At 40.8% G+C, this 17,537-nt stretch overlaps 1 protein-coding gene across 2 annotated transcripts in view; it reads right to left on the reverse strand.

The window, feature by feature from the left end:
- The window catches only part of UGP2 (UDP-glucose pyrophosphorylase 2), a 53,173-nt gene extending 36,814 nt beyond the window's left edge, over nt 1-16,359 (reverse strand). The window contains exons 1-2 of one of the 2 annotated variants that reach the window (XM_055243600.2): nt 16,350-16,359; nt 1,264-1,391 (exon numbers count right to left, since the gene is read on the reverse strand). In XM_055243600.2, the coding sequence (XP_055099575.1) occupies nt 1,264-1,377 (114 nt within the window). In that variant the 5' untranslated portion in view covers nt 1,378-1,391; nt 16,350-16,359. Of the gene's footprint in view, nt 1-1,263; nt 1,392-15,387; nt 15,803-16,349 lie in introns of those variants that run through there. The other variant, XM_055243599.2, reaches the window with a different exon arrangement.
- Nucleotides 16,360-17,537: the final 1,178 nt, after the last annotated feature.

A 17,537-nucleotide genomic window follows, 5' to 3' on the forward strand; every position in this document is an offset into this window, starting at 1 on the left:
TAATACAGGCTGGGCATGGTTGGTGCACGCCTGTAATCCCAGCACTTTGGGAGGCTCAGGCCAGCTGATCGCTTGAGCTCAGGAGTTTGAGACCAGCCTTGGCAATATGGCAAAACCCGGTGTCTACAAAAAAAAAAACACAAAAACTAGCCATATGTGGTGGTGTGTACCTGTAGTCTCACCTACTCGGGGGCTGAGGTGGGAGGATCACTTGAGCCCAGGAAGTTGAGGCTGCAGTGAGCAGAGATTGCACCACTGCACTCCAGCCTGGGTGACAGAGTGAGACCCTGTCTCAAAAAAAAAACAAAAACAAACAAACAAACACCATTTGTTTAATGGGAATTCCAACTGGCTCTGTACTTTTTTTTTTTTTTTTGAGATAGAGTCTTGCTCTGTTCCAGGCTAGAATGTAGTGGCGCAATCTCGGCTCACTGCAACCTTCACCTCCCAAGCTTAAACCACTCTCCCACCTCAGCCTCCCCGGTAGCTGGGACCACAGGCGCATACCACCATGCCTGGCTAATTTTTGTATTTTTTGGTAGAGACAGGGTTTCGCCATGTTGCCCAGGCCAGTCTCAAACTCCTTAGCTCAAGCAATCCTCCTGCCTTGGTCTCTCAAAGTGCTGGGATTACAGGTAAGAGCCACTGCGCCTGGCCACTACACTTACTTACCAATATCTTTCTCTACTTCTCAATGAAAATTAATCTTCACTAAAAGAAAAAAAGAAACAAAACACAGCTAGCTTCAAAACATTAAGTATAAATTGAAATATAAAAATGAAAATACTAACCTATTGATTTATAAGTAAAAAAGTAAATGCCTCCCAGTTCTGGAAAACTTCTATGACAATTGTCAAAGTAGCATGGTTCTATCAGAAGTGACTCTCTGGAAAAGGCATGCACGACATATGAAGCTAACTTCTCTCAATTACAACTGAACACCGGTATGCATTTCTCCACCCAATGACATCAAAACACAGAACAAAGTATAATTTGGTTCTGATTATTTTAATGACTTTGAAAACTTCCTAGGCTTAAATGAAAAAAAGATGATGGATTTACAACAAAGGGCAAATGTTAAAAGCCCTTAATTGTTAAGCAATTCTAATTTTTTTGTTTTTGATGTTAGCGTACATCTTCTGCTGATTCGAGGTGATGATGATGATCATCACCGGCAGCAACTCAGCATGAAGACAGATGAAGCGGGGAAAAAAAAAAAAAAAAAAAAACAAAAAAAAAAAACCGCTGTAGAGACCACCTTACCTCAAATTCATGTGATGATGCTGTGGTGAGTATTTTTTCTAGTTCCTTCTTCACAGATAATTCTAGCTCTTGCCGAATGACTTCTTGGAACTGAGAAGCACCATCTTGAGACATTGCTTTGCTAAGATCTTAAAACAAAAATATAAAACCACCAACTGAAAACTCCAGGAAGCCATTCAAACAGCTGGTAAGCTATAACTGATTTCTGGTATTCAGCAAATGAAAAGGGCTCAATCCCAAGGTCCCCTTATCCTGTGGCAGTAATTCAGTGGTGTCAACTAGCTAGGACTCGTTTCACTCCAGTTTCGTATTCTCCACTAAACAAGAACCCCTTGAGAGGTACTGGCAATTCCAAGGTGCCTCTACTTCCCTGTGTCAATGTTTTCATTTTAAAAGGAGAAGGGCATAGGGCTGCCTGCCATCTTCTGGTTCCCAATTTCAGCCAAGACTTTGCACTGCTTACGTGTGTCAGACTAGACTTTTAATGCTTTTGGCATAGCCGGGCACTTCTGTGACAGATGGATCTCACTAAAGGTGACAGAAATCCCTCTTAGATAAATACAAACAACAAAAATAGAAAACTACAGAAAAAGGCTGGGCAATGGCAGCTCATGCCTGTAATCCCAACACTGCAGGAGACCGAGGCGGGTAGACCCTGGTGCCCAGGAGCTTGAGACCAGGCTGGGCAACATGGCAAAACCTCATCTCTACAAAAAATACAAAAATTAGCCAGGCGTGGTGGCGCTTGTCTGTATTCCCAGCTACTTGGAAGGCTGAAGCAGGAGGATACCTTGAGCCGAGGAGGCAGAGGCTGCAGTGAGGAGAGATGGCGCCACTGCACTCCAGCCTGGGTGACAGAGCCAGATCCTATCTCAAAAAGAAAAGAGAAAAAAAAAAAAAAAGAAAAGAAAAAGAAACACCCCAGACCCAAATGCCTTGGGAGAAAAATACCAACACAGGCTGTTTTACACTTTATCTAGAAAGTAATCATCTTATTTACTTCTCATAAAATAGGGACAACTGGATTATTGTCCACCCTTCCCCTTCTATCCTTAGTACTTGATTCAATCTTATTTTAAAAATGTATATGTAAAGTTTATATTCAAATATTGTTTGATAACTAGTTATTTTTACAAATGCCTGTTAATTTAGCAGAATCACATTTCAATAAGGCTAAAAACTCTTTCCCCTTACATACTCCACCTACTATAAATTCTTTCACTTATATTTGAACAGAAGACATTTACACAGATAGAATTAAAGCTAACATATGAGATAAAACTAAATGTAACTACAAAGTTTAGAAGTAACTAAAGTAGCTGTTTGAGATTTGTCTAAATGAGAACCATTTGAAAACAAAACAAAACATTTTAGAAGCTCCCTCTGCAGAACAGTAACTTATTAATTTACATGATTTAAGGTCAAGACACACAGAACCCAAGTCACTATCCTATTAAGCCAAGCTAAGAAAGGCTGCCTGAAAGACTCACATTTAATATTGCATGTGCTCTCTGTCAACACAGGTCTAAGTTTCAGAGGCAGATTTGAAAAAATCCCAGACACAGGTTCAAACTCGAGAAATGTCTCTAACCTTTGTTTCTTTCTTTTGTTTGATACAGCACCAATGCACATGAAAAATAATTTGTTTTCTTCCACCCTCTTTACAAATATGATCGGCTTAAACAAAAGAACATTACAACAAGCCTGTCACCTCTTCTACCCCTCTAAAAGCTCTGCTTTTAGTGATTAAAGAATCAGGAACAGCTTGTAACGAATTAAAAGTATTCAAGAATAAAGAATAAGGAAGAGTGCTTAGACAACAAGAGTAGCTATCTTAAGCATCTGGACACAGACCAGGAGGCACAGAGCAGGGAACCATTTCCCTTAGTGGTGACTTCCTCATCCATCCTGAATTTTTTAAGAAAGGTCTGAAATTTCTGGTAGGAAAAGTAGAACAGATGTTAGAAACTTTCTTGGATTTAACATTTTCAGGTTACACTTCTGACAAGGACAGTTGTGTTTCTAAAGGAAGGTCAACTAAAATCCTCTGAATAATGCAAGATTTCTAACCTCATAAAGTGTTTTGTCCCTATTTCCTAGCAATATAAAATTGATTCCCCACGACTTTAGACATAGAGTGGATTGGGAGTCAAACATTTCATTACCTTAGTCATAAACATTTTTATAGATGGGAGGGAGCATTTAACTTACTCTCATCATTTTACAGACGAGGAAATAGGTTGAAAATAGTTAAATGACTTATCCAAAGTCACAGAGCAGGCCAATGTTGGAGCCCAGAAGCAAAGCCATGTTTTTTTAGTCCCATTCTACCACAGTGAGGCAGAAATACCTTGCTAATGTTTTTTTCCTGGCCTGGCTCTCTTTAACCTTGACGCAAAATCCCTAAATACTATACTCTCCTCCAAAAGCATTTATATCAGAACCTCTTTTTATGTTCAATCAACAGACAAGATAATTCCCCACCACATAAAACTGGACTTACTAGACACTTTAAGTCAATTTCAGATAGAACAGGCAGTAACTTTTTTTCACAAGTTTCTCCTTTCCCCCAATTTCCTAATTCTTCCTGTTCATAAGAACTAAAATTTCAACATCATGGGCTTTTTTATCCAGCTGGAGCCAAAAAAGAGAGAGGGCTACAGTCAATCTGACAAGTGAATGTTTTTCTTTCTTAATTCATGGATCTCATTTCATGTATTTCAGCAAGTAAGAGGTATACATAATACCCTTCCCTGACACCCCGACACTGGCGAAAACAAAATAAGTACACAAGCTGGTTTCATAATGCAGAGGCCATGGAAAAACCAGGGAAGGCACCAAGAGCAACAGAGAAGTTGAAGAGCCATCCCCAGGCCACCTCTGTCTGATCAGTCCCAACCTTCCTGGAAAACCCACAATGAGAGATACTCAAAGTCAGAGAATTGGAGAGCCCACTTAATCTTAAATCAGGAAATGACTTGTGATCCAAATAACCATAAAACTCCAAAAATTTAATGGCAACTGGAAATAAGATAAAGCTATCTTGATTATTTCAAGACATAATCAAGAAATAATCAAGATAAAGCTATCTTGATTATTTCAAGGAAATATGAACTATGCCGGCTAGATTTATGACCAATTCAAGCTAACCAGCTTCTTCTGGGCTCACTACAGTCCTTTAAACCCAGTTATTTGTGAATATTCCTCCTAGAAAAGCTCTTTTTGGGGTTCCATTACTCGTTTATCCTATATCTTTTCTTACCTCTCTGACCACACCTCAGTTTCCCTAACTGGCTGCTCCTTTCCTCTCCTGAGATTCCTAAAATTCTGTCCTCAGACCATTTTTTCTCCTCAATTCTCTCACCACTCTCCTTACTGATCACTCAAACATGTTGCCTCTCATCCTAAACTTTTTTCCTGAGCTCCAGGATCACATTCTTTACTGCCTTAAAGACTTCTGACACTTGGATACCCAGTTGGGTACCTCAAACTCAACATGTCCAAAACATGACTGATCATCCAAACTAAATTACTCTTTTTGCCCTCCCTGTTCCCCACGGCATTAACATTTTCATAGAAACTAAGGTTTAAACCTCACAGTCGGCTCTTCCCACCTTTCCCCTCACATTGGACAATCCAATATCAAAACTTCTTAAGTGATTGCCGTAATTCCATTCACTGTTTTCCATTTCACTGTTTTCCATTTCCATTACTGCTACCTTAGTTCCCCTAGCATTTTTACTCTCCTAGTCATGACAACAGCTTTCTAACTAGTCTGCCCATCACTCTAATCTAATGGTGCCAAGGAGGATGGATTGATCTCCTTCAGCTGCAACTCCCATCATATCACTTTTCTTCCTTGTTTGATGAAATTCTCATTGCCTATGGAAATAAATACAAATTCCTTATCCAGGCATGTCTCAAAAGCCAAGCTGAAGTATCTTTTGGAGTAGCCAAAGCTAATGAAAGTGTGAAACCAGACTGCCTAAAGGCTGCAATTTCCTACTCCATTTGGGACATCTAGAATAGTTCTTCTAAAACTTTAATGTACATACAATCACTTGGAGGCTGGTTAAAACACAGATTCCTGGGTAAGCTCCCAGAGAGATTCTGATTCAGTAGGTTTGGGGTGGGGAGGATATGCATATCTAATAACCAAACATTGCCAGTATGGCTTTGAGTAGCTCTGGTAGATTACACTCCATTTATCTTAACATATTTGTAACAGCCATATTCTTCATCCTTCTTGCCACTCCAATGCTATTCTGTCACCAACTCCCTGCCCCAATGCCCTGTGTTTCAGAGAAGGCACCAGGCCCAGATTGGTCCAAAGCCTTCCTAGTGATTGGTTTAAGCATAAAACGTAATACGATTCTGGCCAGTGAGCCATAAGGGTATAATCTGTCACAGCACTTTGGAGAAAGGTGTTCCTCACTGAAAAAAGACATACATGAGAAAAGATAGTATTTTTTCTACTCACATAATGAGTATGTGTCCACCCATCACCCCATGTTTCTTCTGCCATGATTAGTGCCCTTGAAGGAAGCTGACCCAGGAATGAGGCAGATATGTCAAAGATAGCACAGCAGAAGGAAGGTCTGATAAGTTTTGTACTGAATTAACCAACCCTGCATATCCTACTTCAGGATTTATGTGATAAAAAGACCCTCATTTTTGAAAGCCAAGTGAATTGGTATTTTTCTGCTCCATGAAGTTAAAAGCATCGTAACTATAAGATTGTTCGAAACCATGCACTTCAAATACCACTCAACACTTTTAGAAAAGGGGAGGCAGAAATGAGAAAAAAAAATAGAAAAATAAGAATGGCCCAGTATGAGTTCCAGAATAATGAGAATCATCCCAATCTCTGGGAAACCGCCCTGATCTCTCAATCCCCAAAGACTCAAACTGTTTTACTTGATTAGCTTCTGTCATTTTGATGGTGGTATTCCTAGTGTTCTAAGCAGTGGCTTCTGAACATTCAAAGAGGCCTTTCTTTCTACCACAACTGATTTGGGAGTTTTAATCACTCCTGTCTCTGTATTATATCAAACACCCCTCAAAACCCCAATTCTTTAGTTAAATGTCTGTCTACAATCCTAGAACATATTCTCTTGAGGGGGAAAAAACTATATTATGTCATGCAACTTTGTTTTCCCAAAACCCACCTTAGCACCTTGCACAGTATAGGTGCCTAATAATGGTACGTAATTAAACTGTAGATCAGGACTTAAATTCTCATATAACAGTAGTTTGAATAGCTCCTATTCATTTGTCAGAGTTCAGTTTAAATATTACCTGAGATTATCCTCCTAGAAATCTTTCTAAACTAAGTTACCTATTACATGCTCATATGCTAGATCCTTGTACCTCTCCTTTATAACATCATACTTTTAAAAATTTATTCAATGTTTATCTTATCCAACAGACTGTAAATTCTGCGAAAGTGTATGTCTGTAATGTTCACAGCTGTATTCCCACTGCCAAACACAGAGCCTGAGATATAGTAGATACTCACGTAACATTTATTAAATGAGTAAGAGCCTATTATGATCCAGCTATGCTCTGGGTATACAGAAGGCAAAGTCTAGTCTAGTTTAGGTAGTGCCTAATAAGCCCAAAGTGAAAGTGTACAAGAGCCATGATGTCTAGTCTGTTAATGACTGAGAAAAATAAACGACGGAACTGTTATGACAGATAAGTATAGACTGTCGTAAGTATTTGAAGCCCCAGTCCCTAAGGCTTCTCAAGCAGAGGATGATTTATTAGTCAAGTATCAGGGATATGATCAAAGAAGTTTCACACAGTAGGTAGTCTAGACAAATGACTACTAAATTTCTTTTCAATTTTATTAACCAATATAAATGCCAATCTAATGTTTTCACTAACTTTAGAGATTGAACAAAATTGGGCAATTTATATGCTTATATTTAGTTTAATTTAGGGAAAAAATATAGAAAAAATATTCCATGTCATTGATATATTAAGTAAATTCAATTAAGTTGCATCTTACATGATTTTATATGATCTTTTCATACTAAAGTTATTAGACTGTCAACTATGACTACGCTGAGATATATTTTTAGATGACTCAGCTTTACATTCATATGAATGCTTAATGCTTTCTGATAACAAAAATAAAAGGATATCAGGCTTTCAAGAACTGTTGCAGCAACAAATATGCAGAGCACCTCGCTAAAAAAGGTTTTTTCTAATCATGCATTGCTTTACTTAAAAAAAAAAAAACTGCTACAATTTATATATAAACCAGACTTCTCATTAACAATTAAAATTAACCCTATTCTTATACAGTAGAGTAGCTCTTAAAATCTCAAAGGAAAAAGAAAACACTACTTATGGAAAACAGAACATTCAGAAGAGATTTGTTAAATAATACCACTTTGTTTTATGTTTAATGGATGAGAAGAAAGTCATCACAAAAGGCCTCACACTCCTTTGTTGAGAAGAAGAGAAAGAGGTATAACATAAAATCACGGTGAAAAGCCAAAAAATGATCCGGTAGTCCTGCCCTGTAACTTGATACGTGTGCATTTAAAGAAACTTTTATGCTTAGAAGGGCTTTAAGGTCAGTGAGTCCAATTCCTTATTTTGGAGATAAAGAAATGGGCCCAGAGATGCTGACTTGCCTAAGGACACAATGCCAAGCTGGAACTCAAACCCTGTTGCCTGGTGCACTGTTTCTCCTTCTTCTGGAGCAAGGTCTCTCCTTTCTCAGTTACAGTGCATTTACATGGTTTACCACCTCCAGGTGTTTGCCACTAAATCTGAATGAAAACCGGCAGCTCAATTATGTCTGCTATGTGAGGTTAAAACTACAATTAGAATAATACTTTCTTACCGCATCTCATGCTCTTCAACTCTTCCTCATACACTGTGTTGTCTAAGCAATGAAAAAAATCGAAGAATGCTTTTATGCATTCCATAAATATTTTATTACCAAGGCTAAGCATTTTACCATTGACCCAAATGAACCCAAAACAGTGGATATAACTATGTTGTTCTGTTTTCCTGTGCTCTTTGAAAGTTTTATTAAATTCTAGGCAGGCATATAAAACAAATGAAATATCACATCAGCTTCTGCCAGGGCAGCAACTAGAACAAAATACAAACTCCAATCACATTTTCATTGTGGCCAAGGAGCAAGAAGAGCTACTGTCAAAGAAAGGATCCCCTAAAATAGTATTTTTACAATATGTTGACTAGCAAGTAAAAAGGAGACTAAGCATAATACAACTAATTTCTGGTCCACGAAGACAATTAATGGCTTTTTTTTTTTTTAGGACGCAAGCGAAATCACAAAGAATTCTCTTGATTTACACAGGAAAAACGAACAGAAATATCTAAAAATGTTTAGGGAAATGAAACATTTTATTGTTAATGTATATTGACAAGACAACATAGCCAATTTCTCCATGTTTCTCAAAAACAATCCTTAATTGTCAAAATGGATTGGGGGCACAATCGATTTCATTTGTTAATGACTGAGAAAAATAAACAACGGAACTGTTGGCAGAGGAAAAATTACTGTGCAACAAATTAAAGGAGATGCCTGCATCACCAATCAAGAAAACTGGGAAACAGCTTTCAAACAGAGTATTATCTCTTTTCTCACACATAAGTCACCCAATCAAAAAACACACAAAGTTTAATTTTCTTTGACAGCTTCATAAAGCCAACTTTCAAAGAATGTGTTATTAACAGAAGGATACATGCCTGGTAGTGGAATTTTAAATATCTAAGAATCAGCTGGGCGCAGTGGCCACACCTGTAATCCCAGCACTTTGGGAGGCCAAGGCAGGTGGATCACAAGGTCAGGAGTTCAAGACCAGCCTGGCCAACATGGTGAAACCCTGTCTCTACTAAAAATAAAAAAATTAGCTGGGCATGGTGGCATGCGCCTATAATTCCAGCTACTCAGGAGGCTGAGGTAGGAGAAGCACTTGAACCTGGGAGGCGGAGGTTGTGGTGAGCCAAGATCATGCCACTGCATTCCAGCCTGGGCAACAAAGCGAGACTCCGTCTCAATGAATAAATAAATAAATATCTAAGAAGTATGGTTTCAATTAATAGTCACCGTGCCTGGGACAATCCATTCAATTACCAAGACCAAGATGGCCACAATTTCAAACACTATTACTCCAAGTCCAAAATATGATATTTAGAAAAGAAATTGTAGGCTATGTCAAAAAGGCAACCGTCTTTAGAAAAGCTCTGTCTTCTAAAGAGATTCTATCCAACCAAAAAGGTAGTAACTGAATCATATTTTCTCATCCATTAAATCCCAAGCCAGAGAACTTGCCCTAATTTATTCATATTGCTGGAATTTTCTCCAACAGTATAAATGCTGGATATCTGGATGAATGGCATTACAGAAAGTTAACACACTCTTCTTCATTTTCACAGATAATCCAGGTTGACTTTCAAATATCTGTTTATGTTAACTTTTCAGTAATTAATATGGCTAACTTTCTGAGAACTCATAATGCCTATACTTCTGCAAAAAGCTTTGTGGGAACTAGGAAACTACAGTATATTTTCTTTTATTTAAAACACTTTCATTATTAGGCCAACTGATGTTCCTCACAAAATCTAAGTATCCCATTATTTTAATTAAACTTGCTATAATTCATCTATGCAGGGAAAAATAATACATACCAACAAAGGGAAGGGTCTCTGTGAAACAGTATTACAAGAAAATACCTATGGACTAAAATAACTCCTTAATTTCCTTTTAAGGTCATTTTTCAATTTATTCAGAATATTAAAATAGCACTCCCCAAAAGTGTACCAGTTAATATTTCTATTTTCTCTAATGTCCCTTATCAATTTTTTTTCCTCAGTAGACTTTCACAAATGAAAATCATCCATCTTATTAGAAGAAAGGCTGAGTTAGCAAGAACAGGGACAATTTAACCACAGAGATTACAAGGTCCATGTTGGAAAACAGTTAACACTTTTCATCAGCTCAACTCTTCATTTTAAATTTCTTTTTTTTTTTTTTTTTTTTTTGAGACAGAGTCTTGCTCTGTCGCCCAGGCTGGAGTGCAGTGGCATGATCTCAGCTCACTGCAAGCTCCGCCTCCCGGGTTCACGCCATTCTCCTGCCTCAGCCTCCCGCGTAGCTGGGACTACATGCGCCGGCCACCACGCCCGGCTAATTTTTTCTATTTTTAGTAGAGACGGGTTTTCACCGTGTTAGCTAGGATGGTCTCGACCTCCTGACCTTGTGATCTGCCCGCCTCGGCCTCCCAAAGTGCTGGGATTACAGGCGTGAGCCACCGCGCCCAGCCTTTAAATTTCTTTAGAATTTTTTTTTACATTTATAACTGTGACTGAATTTAACTAAACCCTTCTCTTCAAACAATATAATAAATCTTAAATCAGATCTTTAAAAAATGAGCGGTATGCCTTAGTCATTATTTTCATGGCTCTTGTCCACACTCAAATCCATGCCACTATCCCTGTGCTAAAAGTGTCCTCATCATCTAAATAATCAGCAACAGGCTAAATTTGGTTTTAGGATTTGAGAATAACCAGGCCCCAGAATGCTTCTCATCTCTGTATTCCTCGGAGACCCCCTCCAGTTATAATTAGCTCAGTAATCTTCCCTGGCTAGCTGCCATCTACCAAATAGGAGTCACCAAAAAAGTTATGAAAAGAATTTTAACAAATGGGAAAGCTGATAGGCCTCAAGCATTTTTTAAGTGACAGAGGTACTTAAATGGCTTTCCCTGAAATGTAAGTATGTACCTCAATTTAAGAACATTAGGGACATTTTTACATAATTTAGATAGATAATGGCATATTTAAAATCATTTTTTTTAAAAAACAATGCCTCTAATATTAGAGCATTAGCATCCATTATGGCCTTAGCTGGCTAGACAACATTAGTATCTTCACTATTTATTAAGTTTCAAAACATTTACAGTGATTACCCCATAACTCTCAGAACTTTTTAAAAGCAAAATTCCAAATGGCACCCACCGACAAACCTGACAAAAACCCACAGCTGCTGATGACCCCCGCCCCTGGTACCTTCAACTATGACAGGGAGCCCCCTTCCTCACTCAGCTAGGGAAGAGATGGTACTCACATCCATTTAGAATAACTGGTGGCCCTGGAACAATCCCTGGGGCAAGGAAAACCAGAAGCAGAAGAAATGTCACAAGTAGGCAGAAGGTGACCCAACAGCAGAATAGCTAGGAATTATGCTGCAGATCCAGTAAAGAAAGCTCTTCCTAAGAGAAGGAATCTTAAGTGCCTGAGGGACAGACACTTGGGGATGTGACCAAAGAAACGTGAACCTTTTTTTTTTGGCCAAGAAATATATACTAAGAACTCTCCTGCCTACCTCAATATTTTTATTAATTTAACATTTCCACCTAATAGTTTATGGTCAATGTGCTTGAGGATGGAGATACCCAGCTTTCCCGTAAGGCACAATGCCTAGATTTGGAGAAGGAGATACAAGCCAAGTATAGCAACCATTCTATTACATTCAAAACAGGTGAATACAACACTCAGGTGTAATGCCCAGATCTGCTGAACTTCAGTGCCTACCATAAGGGATATGCCAGAAATCCTAATACAGTACATCATACATAGTAAGCGCTCAAAAAAATTTTTGTTCACTGTATTCAGAAGAAAACTGTCACCAACTTGTATTCAAGTTGATTGAGAGGTTATAAAAACTACAACCAAATTCACATTGTCCAAACGTTACCTTGTCCCACCCCTGCACATTTTCTTTTTTTAACATAATAACACCTAGGCCTGAACATGAAACCTGGAATAGGAAAATAAAGAACTGTCATACCTGCCTTTTTTCTTTTAGTTCTGTTGATGACATGTGGTTATACTTCGGGTGGCAATGCTATCTGAAAGGCCACCATCATTTCAGGAAAGAAAAGTAAAATTGACTGGCTACCTAATATGTGCCTAGCACATCCACATAGTTCATCTTATTTCAGCTTCTCAAAAACCCTGAGGCATAAGCATTACTGCCCAATTTTTATCTAAGAAGAAACTGAGGTTTGAAAGGTATATGTCTAAGATCACCTGCTAGTAACAGTATTCAAATCTAAGTCTGTACCCATCCATCTTTCTCAACATTTATGTAATCTAAGAGGTGTTATAAAAACTACAACCAAAAATGTAAGATAACCTACTAAATAGTAGATGGAAAGTGCTAAGCTGTGGGCTTCTCATTTGTCATCCATGACAAATTCATTTAGAGTATCCGCCACTTAGAAAACACTGTATTTCTCCCAAGGATATAATATTATCTTTGCCCAATGGGAACTGACAGTCTAGCTGGAGAAACAGGCCATTTCCACAGTTGTTAATGTTAGAAGCAACAAAAGATGTCGGGAAGGACAAGGGTTTTAGACACATTCATATCAGAATTTCAGTGCTGGGCACTAGCAGCTCACAACTGTAATCCCAGTACTTTGGGAGGCGGAGGCTAGAAGATTGCTTAAGACCAGGAGTTTGAGACCAGCCTGAGAAACATAGGGAAAGCCTGTCTCTTTAAAAAAGGAGAAAAGTAGCCAAGGCATGGTGGTGTGCACCTGTAGTCCCAGCTACCCAGGGGGCTGAGGTGGGAAAATTGCTTAAGCCCAGGAGATCAAGGCTGCAGTGAGGTGTGATCGCACCACTGCACTCCAGCCTGGGCAACAAAGTGAGACCCTGCCTCAAAAAATCAATCAATCAATCAATCAAACAGTGCTTTATACAAGCTGTGAACTTTGGACAAGATACTTAATTTTCCTCACCTGTAAGGGCAGGATAAAAAATCTACATCTCAGGACTCTTATAAAGCTTGAGAAAACTCATGAAAAAAATAGTTAGAAACCTAACATTTGTTAACTCTTTCCCCTATGAAGGAGCATGAACTACTAAGTGCCAGTGATTGGAAATATCAATATTTTCTACAGCAAAGATCAAAGAATTTGATTTGCTTAAAAAAAACATCAAAACCAAAATTTCCAACCCTTACACTTGAAAGCTCTTTTGTGGAGACAGCTGTGTCATTTGTCAATTAGGTTTATCATTTACAACAGCAGCAGAGTTAAACATATAGAGGGCTCACACTGTACAAAATTTAAACAATGATAAACAGGAGCACATTCACGTCAAAAAATTTTGAGGAGGTGTCATATGCTTGTGCAAACCTGCCCACCTTAAAAGGAAAACTACCATTTAAAGTAAAAATGTATGGCAACTATAGGCTATGGCATATGCCTAATTCCCATCTACTCAGGAGGCTAAGGCAGGAGGACAGCTTGAGCCCAGGGGCTTGAGGCTGTAGTGCACTATGATTGCTCCTGTGAATACCCACTGTACTCCAGCGTGGACAACACAGTAAGACCTTGACAAAAAAAGAAGAAAAGAAAGAAAGAAAGAAAGAAAAAGAAAAAAGAAAAAAAGGAAAGAAAAAAAAGTGGCTGGCAACTAAATGCAATCTGGTATCTTAGAGCGAATCATGAGAACTGTAATCTGAACAGTCTTTAGTTAACAGTAATGTACCTATGTTAATTTCTTAGTTTTGACAAATGTGCAACTTTTCTATAAATCCAGAATTATTCAAAACCTAAAAAGTTTTTTTAAAAAAAGTGGATGACAAAGTAATGACAAACATACACAGCAATTCTTACCACTTGATTTTGAATCTCCTGAGGACAAGTTGGCATTACAACAAAGGCTGTGAATTCAGTCGATGCTTGCCAATTCTGCAACCTATTCTAAAGCATAACTCTACATGGAACACCTTGGGTTTAATAATATTTCTAACTTTTAAAGAGAAGTAACTTGTCCACTTTTACCTAGCATATTCTTGCAAAATACCGCCTTTATGGTAACTGAGTATTGTTATTACAAAACCAGTACGTTTCTAACAGTTCTGCCTTTCTATTCTTGAATAAGACATTTACTCAATCAGAACATAAGCATCTCTTACCACATATAAGGTATAACATGAATTTGGAAGTCTAATAACAAGTGACATTTCTGAGCTTAGTGCTAAAGGCAAGCATAGTGTTCGATCTGTTTCGATAATAACACAGGCAGTCGAATTCTCTTACTTTACTACATAAAATTTAAAGAAGAGTTAATAAAGTGATGTAGAACTCAGTAGGGCATTTTTATTTCCAGGGTCAAATGATGGCCATTACTGACACAACTTTTTTTTTTTCCAAAAGTACACCTACATTTATCAGGAAGCACAATAAATGTTTGTGAACTTTATTAGCTGTGTGTTCATCAAGATGGCTGAAGCTTTCACACACTGGAGTCTACAAGGAAAGAGTTTACTTGCATACCAGAAAGCAAATCTCATGCTACAAACTGGTGTCAAAGGTATATGGCAGCACCAATTTCAGTCAGTACACCGTACACACATGCATTCATATCCACAATGTTACTGATAATCTCAGTTGAGGCATTCCCTAACCCTTTTTTAATATAGATGTGGAATTTAGAGGACAGTTTTCAAATTTCAAAGAAACCGTAATCATCTTTTCATAGTTCAAAAAAGGAAAAAATAAACACAGCAATGCAGCAAAGTCATTTCTACAGCTGAAATGACCTCCAGCTTCTTCGGGCTACTCCCAGTTTCGTAATAAGTGAATCTGAGACGCAAACCACGTACACACAAACGAAGTAGAAGCGGAGAACACTAAAGCTTCCCCAACTGTCCCGGCAAAACCCACCTGGCCTTTCCCAGGCCTCCCGCTTCCCCAGCCCTTCCCGTCTGCGTGCACGCACAGGTACCTTGACACACACCAGGAAAAGAGAACAAGGATTAATCAGCAGCCAAAATCCTGTTTTATCACTTACAGCCACTATCCAGGAGAGCGACAGTACTACTAACCTGATTTCAGGGAGGCAAAACTAAACCCATCAGGGTACAGGAGCATAAATTATACGCGTCTGGAACGTCAACCGAGCAGCTCAAGGCAGCTCAGATGACAATTCAACGAAAAGGGTTTCGCAAATGTTATCTCAAATGAACATTTCCACTTCCAAACCACCCACCAACCTCTCCACTGTCAGTACCCAAATTCGGCTGAAGCAACTCGGGATATAAGGAGCAGCATTTCTTACCTTGTACAAATCTCGACATTTTAGGGGTTTAGTAAAATACTCCGGCTTTTTTTTTTCTACAGGAGTCACGCTATAGGGCAGGTCTCTTTTCCTCTCCTGCTTTAACAACCGACGTATTCTTTCTCCTCCTATATTTAACTACTTAAGGGAGTATTTATTCAAAGCGATTAAAACTGGCTCAATAAAAAGAAAAGAAAGAAACTCCTTCCCCAGTTCCAAAAGACGGAAACTTGGTGCGACTGAGTCGGCTTGGGAACTCCTGAGCTCCTGACACAAATGAGGGCCAGCTGGAGACTCCCGGAAAAGGTAAAACCACACGAACTTAAATTTCTTCAATGAAAGAGGCGGACCTACAGCGGCTATTTCACCGCCCTCCAGTCCCCACGTCCTCCAGGACTGGACTGCAGGAGTCACTGGCAGGCCGCGCCCCTAGCTGCCCCCTCCCCGCGCCGCCGTCCAGCCCCGAGCCGCCTCCCCCGAAAGACCCGGTTAACAGCGGCTCCCGCCCAAGTAGGAGTCGGGGAGGCGGGCGAGGCCGGCAAGCGGGGGCAGTGCAACCATTTTCACCAGCCATAAATATGCTGGGACTAGGAGGCGCTACCAATTCCACGCTCTGGCGTGCCGACCGGTCGGGGCCTCAGCTCCCCGCCTTCCCGCCTCGAGCAGTGGAATCCGGCCGCAGCTTTTTCTCGGTAGGGGCCGAAGGCTACGCTGCCCCTCCCCCGCAGCGGACACTAAGGGGTCACCGACTAGAGGTAGACCGGTGCACCGGCGCGGGAGTCCCAAGGGAGGGAACCGGCCCTTCCCACACATATTCTCGCCCCGCCTGCCCTGCGCCCCTCAGAATCCCAAATTCCGCCTCCGAGACCACACAGCGGGCCAGCGAGAGCGGGAAACACCTTCATCGATGGGGTCGCCGGAAGCCCAATCCCGCCCCTCTTCAAGCCGCCAGCGAGACCCACCTTCCTCTTCCTTTAGCAGCTGGGAAATTGGGGGCGTTTATGGCGCCCCGGGAAGAAGGCTCGCAGGCTGAAAGTCACCTCTGAGGCGCCCTTCTCTCTCTCCGTCTTCCCTCACACAGGCACACCTTGAGCCCCTCGCTAACGGTCGCAGCCAAGCTGCTAACCCCCGCTTGTCCACCCGTCAGCCGGCTCCCGACACCCAAAGCCCCTACTTTCTCCTAAACACCTCCCCTCCCCCTCCATTCGGAGCAGCCCCTTCAATGCGGAAATGTCCCTGCCGCACGGACCGACAGGCGCAGCCGCCAGTCAGGAGCCGAGGCGGACGCAGCCTCTGGCCAATGAGACGTGCGGGGGTGGCAAGGGGCGGGGCGTTGCGGCAATTGGGAGCCCGTCGGAGTTGGGCACTGAGCAGCACGCGGGAATACCGCGCGTGGGAGCAGCACCTACGGCGGCGTTGCGGCCAGGGAAGCCTCGCCAGTATAGCTCAGTAAGGGAGAGCACCTGAGCACGACTGGTTATTTTTCCAGTCAGTAAAAATATTCCCGCTGACTAGGGACTAAAGAAAGCTCTGCGGATAGAGCCGGAGCTCCCGACTGTGGCTGTCCCGAGGGAGCTCAGACGCTTCTCAGGGGACGCTTGCTCCCCTCATCACATCTGGTTGGGTGAGGGTGAGGATGCGTTAGGGAGTAGGCATTGGCCTGTGTGGGCCACCTAACAAAAGGAGGGTTTAGACATTGAAGAAAGTGACAAGTGAAGGCTCCCTCACCAGAACCACCACCATCCCCATTGCCCCGGTTCCTAATCCTGTAGAGATTTCTGCTGTGATAGGCGTTTACTTTTCTGTTTAACGTGGAACTGGCTTAAGTTACTCCTCAAGAGATGCTTTTCTTTTGGTAGATTCTTGAAGTTCTCAAGGAAAGAGGATGTTACACGGAACTTGACACTAGCCTGGGGACTGTTACAGGGCCAGCACACGGCTTGTCAAATCACACCTGGTACCGCCAACCCCACCTGCACCTAAGACTCAGTGTGCCTGGCAGCGAGTGCATTTCAGACTTTGCATTTCCACTTTAAGACTCAAATAGCCCGCACCAGGACCGATGAATTGCCAGCGCCTTCTCTTAAGTGCCTCCAATAAACAAGTACAGTAATTACGGAAGAGTTTGAGGCTTTGGGCAACACTAATCA

The sequence above is a fragment of the Symphalangus syndactylus genome, chromosome 14 (assembly GCF_028878055.3).
Source record: "Symphalangus syndactylus isolate Jambi chromosome 14, NHGRI_mSymSyn1-v2.1_pri, whole genome shotgun sequence".
Lineage (NCBI taxonomy): Eukaryota > Metazoa > Chordata > Mammalia > Primates > Hylobatidae > Symphalangus > Symphalangus syndactylus.